The sequence below is a fragment of the Triticum dicoccoides genome, chromosome 3B (genome assembly GCF_002162155.2).
Source record: "Triticum dicoccoides isolate Atlit2015 ecotype Zavitan chromosome 3B, WEW_v2.0, whole genome shotgun sequence".
In the NCBI taxonomy this organism is placed as follows: Eukaryota; Viridiplantae; Streptophyta; class Magnoliopsida; order Poales; family Poaceae; genus Triticum; species Triticum dicoccoides.
Genome location: NC_041385.1, coordinates 859,322,562 through 859,327,706, shown reverse-complemented (window position 1 = coordinate 859,327,706; position 5,145 = coordinate 859,322,562). Strand labels below are relative to the sequence as shown.

General features: G+C 44.4%; 1 protein-coding gene across 1 annotated transcript; it reads right to left on the bottom strand.

Moving 5' to 3' along the window:
• Positions 1–2,021: 2,021 nt before the first annotated feature.
• LOC119279020 (tricetin 3',4',5'-O-trimethyltransferase) lies at positions 2,022–3,536 on the bottom strand. The gene is made up of 2 exons (XM_037560440.1): positions 3,052–3,536; positions 2,022–2,911 (listed from the first exon to the last, which is right to left on the bottom strand). The coding sequence occupies exons 1-2, from the start codon at positions 3,447–3,449 to the stop codon at positions 2,239–2,241; spliced, it is 1,071 nt and encodes a 356-aa protein (XP_037416337.1). The 5' UTR covers positions 3,450–3,536; the 3' UTR covers positions 2,022–2,238.
• Positions 3,537–5,145: the final 1,609 nt, after the last annotated feature.

Genomic DNA, 5,145 nt, shown 5'->3' with positions numbered 1-5,145 from the left:
CTGGAGTAATGAGAGGGATGGGTGACCGCAGGGAAGTTAGATGATTTGGAATGATGAGGGGTGATTAGAGCAATGATGAGCGGTGATTAGAGACAAAATCGTCAAATAATTCAGAAATTTGAAAATCAAAAAAAAATTCAATTTTTTTTCCCGAAAAAAATAAAAAAAATTCAAAAAAGATTATCCTTTAATACCGGTTGGTGTTACCAACCGGTACTAAAGGTCCCCCAGACCACCGCGCAGGCTCGTGCCACGTGGTGGGCCTTTAGCCCCTGTTCGTGCAGAACCGATATTAAAGGGGGACCTTTAGTCCCACCCTTTAGTGCCGGTTACAGAACCGGAACTAAAGGCCCTTACGGACCGGTGCTATAGCTCGGTTCTGCACTAGTGTTTATTGGGCTGACTGATCTAAACAACGAGTCAATGGTTAACTAGTGTGGGTCGCCACTTGACGGATAACGATACCACTGGCCAGCAAGATAAATAAAGAAAGAAACGGACCGCTGGCTGGCCTAAGGCTAGTCATAGTAAAGAGTTAATTAGACTAGTGTTATATGCATGACACTAGTCTATGTTACTATCTTTATAGTGCAAAGTATTATAAAAGTAGTTTACCACAGATAGTTGTAGTTATTAGGTTGTATAAGCATTTTGCCTTGGGTTGAGTTATGTTACCACAAACACCTCTCTCTTCATTAACTACTTGCCACATAAGCAAACATGTAGTAGATTGCGTTATGTTACTATGTAAATTAATTCCACTATGGCCAGCCTACCGTAGGTTCTACTCAACTGTGACATACCCACTTTCTGGTTGATAACTACCACCATTTATTTGGATGGACAAAAGTCGTTGTCCCTATAGATGGATGGTCAGATTCACCGGGTACTCCGGTGGGTCTAGTGGAGTACCAATCATAGTCGTTTGGAAGATCCAGTGTTTCTGATAATGAAATCCACTCGGTGCTCCGTCTTGAATGTAGGAGTTCTTTCATTTCATTATTTGCAATGATTGCAACCAGAAGCTTGGGTGCCTCCACTTACCAGTGTCAGTATTAATATATTATCTGAGGATCTATCTAAGCAATAAAACATTCATGTACATTTTTTTCCAGAGAAAGATAAATAACACTTCACTTTGTTATATACTCGAGAAAAAAGGTATACTAAAGAAAGGAGTGAAATCATGTCATCGTTATCATATACGCCCTCTATTCCATAACGTAGTGCGTATATAATTTTTTTTAAATGCCAAACTTTACAATCTTTGACCAAGTTTATAGAGAAAATTATTATCTATATACCAAATACATATAATATGAAACTAAATCTTATGATGAATCTAATGATAAATGTTTGGCATTCCAGATGTAAATATTTTCTCCATAAACTCAATCAAAGTTTGCGATGTTTGACTTTTAAAAAAGAAATCTATATGCACTACATTATGTAACAGAGGGAGTAGTATATAATTATAGAATACCCCACATGTTGTTGTGAGAATTGGTTGATAAAAAATTGGATTGATAACATGATAACCAATTTAAAATACATATGACTTACTATATCTGACTATGTATAGTTGTAACAATATTTATGGAACATAAGTAGAATAACTGAATGAAAAACATTTCTCCATGTATGGTTGAATGGTTTAGTTGGTTTTTACCATGCATGATTGCACATTAGGATGGGCCTTATCTCACTCATAATTGTGAGGTGACATGCTTGCATGTTAGGATACATAAGGTAATAGGGATAACTCTATTAGGTATATAAGGTACTATCTCCGTCCTGGTTTATAGGTCCGTCCCCTTTATAGTTTGTGTCAAATTTTGACTAAAAATTTAACTAACAAAATGTTAATGCATGTCAAGAAAAATTATCTCATTGAATTCCTATTTGAACATAGTTTTCAAAAATATAATGTTTGGTGACATGCGTGAACATTTTGTTAGTTCAATCTATGGTCAAAATTTGGCACAAAATATAATGGGGACCAATAAACCCGGACGGAGGTAGTACACACAACCATTAAGAGCAATTAACATTATTAATGGTAGTACATTTCAAATCAACCGACGGTTACTAATGGTAGTACATTTCGAATCAATCGACGACACAAACATTAGATTTTAGATTGACTCAGAGAGTGAAATTTTTTTTGAAGGAAAAACGAAGAGAAAGTACACATGCAGGTGGATGCATCAGAGAGGTAGACTCGTTGTCATGGATCATCTACTTAGTGAACTCGATGGCCCATGCGTTGGCGTAGATGTAAGTAGTCTTCATGGCGGCGAACCCGGCGCCCTTGGCCAGGGCCTCGAACTCCCTCTCGTACCTCTCCCTGCCACCCGGGTTGTGCGCGAGCATGATCATGTCGACATGGAACACCCCCTGCGCCTTAGGCGTCGCCTCCGGGTTCACCGGCAGGATGCACTCCACGAGCACCACCTTGCCGTGCGCCGGCAACGCGTCGTAGCAGTTCTTGAGCAGCGTCGCGCAGTGCTCGTCGCTCCAGTCGTGGAGGATCCACTTCATGAGGATGGCGTCGGCCGAGGGCACCTTCTGGAACATGTCGCCGCCGACGTGGGTGACACCGGGGAACGGCGGCGCCTCACTGATGACGTGGGGAAGGTCAAAGTTGATGCCCTTGATGGTGGGGTAGTGAGCGGTGATGGCGGCCACGGTGGCGCCGACGCCACCGCCCACGTCGACGAGGGTGCCGAGGCCCTCGAAGCCCTTGTAGGACTCGAGGAGCTTCTTGGTGATGATGATGGAATGGTTCTTCATCCCCTCGTTGAAGACGCGGTTGAAGCGTGGGTCCGTGCCGTGGTACTCGAACGCCGACATCCCGTACGCCTTGTTGAACGGGATGCCACCGTCGAGGACCGCATCCTTGAGATAGTACCTGAAAAATGGCACGGTATGATTCACCCACACATTGGAACTTATATGTGCTCTGCTTGCCACATCTTTTGCAACAGAGAGTATATACTGAGCAAATGGGCAAGGTAAGAAGAAGAAAGAGGGATGATCGATCTAGCTCACCAGCTCTCCATGAGGACCTTGTCCTGGTTCATGAGCGCGAGCGCCGACATGGACACGCCGTCCTCGTTGGGGGTGAGGTACTTGCACACGGGCGCGGCGCCGTACCGCCGGGAGAGGCGGCCGTCCTTGCCCTCCTCCGTCCTGCACGACACCACGTTGTACGAGGCCAACAGACGGAGCATACGGTCCACCATGTCCGGCGCTTCCGGATTCGCCGCGGACGGGAGCTTGGCTGCCACCTCAGCGGGAGTCAAGAACTTGCCGCCGGCGGCCATCAGGGTCTCGAGGAGCCCCAGCTCGATGGCGTTCTTCAGCGTCATCGGGAGGATCGACGACGAGACGAGCTGGAGAGCGTACATGCACGCATCCTCGTCGGCGCCGGCGGCGATCGACCCCATCTCTGCTTGCTTCTGCCCCGCCGGAGCCGAGCTGCTGCTACGTGGCGTTGAGTGTGAGCGAGCGACTGAGCGATGACCTACTTTGGAGGGAGGACGGGAAGGGGCTTTCTTGGTTATATGGGGCTTTCTGGCTCACCAACCACCACACCACACCAACTGCTTTTTCTTCTTGGTCTTCAGGAAAAGAAGGGATGGATATGGCACACCGGAAAGTTGTACCCGTACATTATTGTTGTGGTTGTGGTTTATAAGTAGGTTTTGCTTTAATTTTGTTCAAATGGTGTGCGTAGGTGTACTAGAAACATAGCATCCAACCAAATACTGGTTGATGAATCATTGCATGAGATAAAGTGAAGATGGACAACATGTGGTAAATACTTGTACTTTCATGATCGAAGATGAATAGATTGGATGTTTTTCTGAAGAAGAAAAACATATGTGCAAACAAAATAATCATGTACTACCTCCATCTCATATTAGTTATCGCTCAAACGGATGTATCTAATACTAAAATACATGTAGATACATTCATTTTGACGACGACGGAGGGCGCAATGAGATTTGCCAAATGCCTTCAATTTCATGGGCTCAAGTTTACACCTTCAATTTCAAGGGCTCAAGTTATATTAACGAAGTTTGGATCTTCATACTTTCTATTAGAGAACGACCCAATAAATTTCGTCCGGGACCGGAGAACAAGGTCGGCCCTAAGATCCTAAGGGAAAACTAGAAAGGTCTGCGTTTCTCTGATTCTTTGAGCAGTTCACCCATATTATTATTTTAAATTTTCTCGATACAAGATGGTACTAAGTTGTGTCTCCAGATTTTTGTCCGTCCAGGGACCTCCTATATGATGCTGATTGCGACGCACATGCTCAACACATACTGGGCCGGCCAACCAAACTGGAGGTTCTCAACACTAGATTATGTCGATCAATCGCTCACGGCTAAAATGGGATGTCGGACCACCAACGTGGAGGTTCTCAACACTAGGTTATGTCAATCCAGCCTTTCCTCTAAAAAATAATCCCCGAACGCACCTAAAACTTAATTTCTCCAATCTGAGGAGTTGAAAAAAGTGTGCACCTAGCACTTCCCCTAAATCTTAACTCCCTAAGAAAAAAAATCGCGGTTAAATTTTCCAGCATGTTGGAATGTATGTTAATGTCCACTGACAAAAAAATTAGATTAAAAAACATTTACTATTTCTTTCAGATTTTAATGTTCATGCTGGTGTATTGGAGCTTGACAGCAGAAAATCGTGTATGCTATATAAGCTTTACTTCCCATCTACCGTGAATCAAAGTGCTCATATTCCTTACGAAAACGCTACATGATACATCAGAAGAAATGGGAGAAACACATGTATCCATGCATGACTAGTTCAACATGTTAGACTGATCAAACCTGATAAATGTCAGTTCGATCAGTTCCAGACGAGTCACACGACGGTGACGTGCATCTACCATTGGGCTCAACTAGAGCGATGCAAAGCGCGATTTTCTGTTGGGTGCTCGGAGAGAAGAAAAATGAGGCACACGATGCAAATCCATCAGCCGAATCGTGCGGCAGAAGCGAGCAACACCGAAGAGGCCGATGCAGAGCAAAAGAATTTGAATAACCAGCACTGCAGGGCAGAGCATAGTGATGACCATACCGGCCCACGGAGAGTACTCCTAATCAGCGCCTGTTGTGT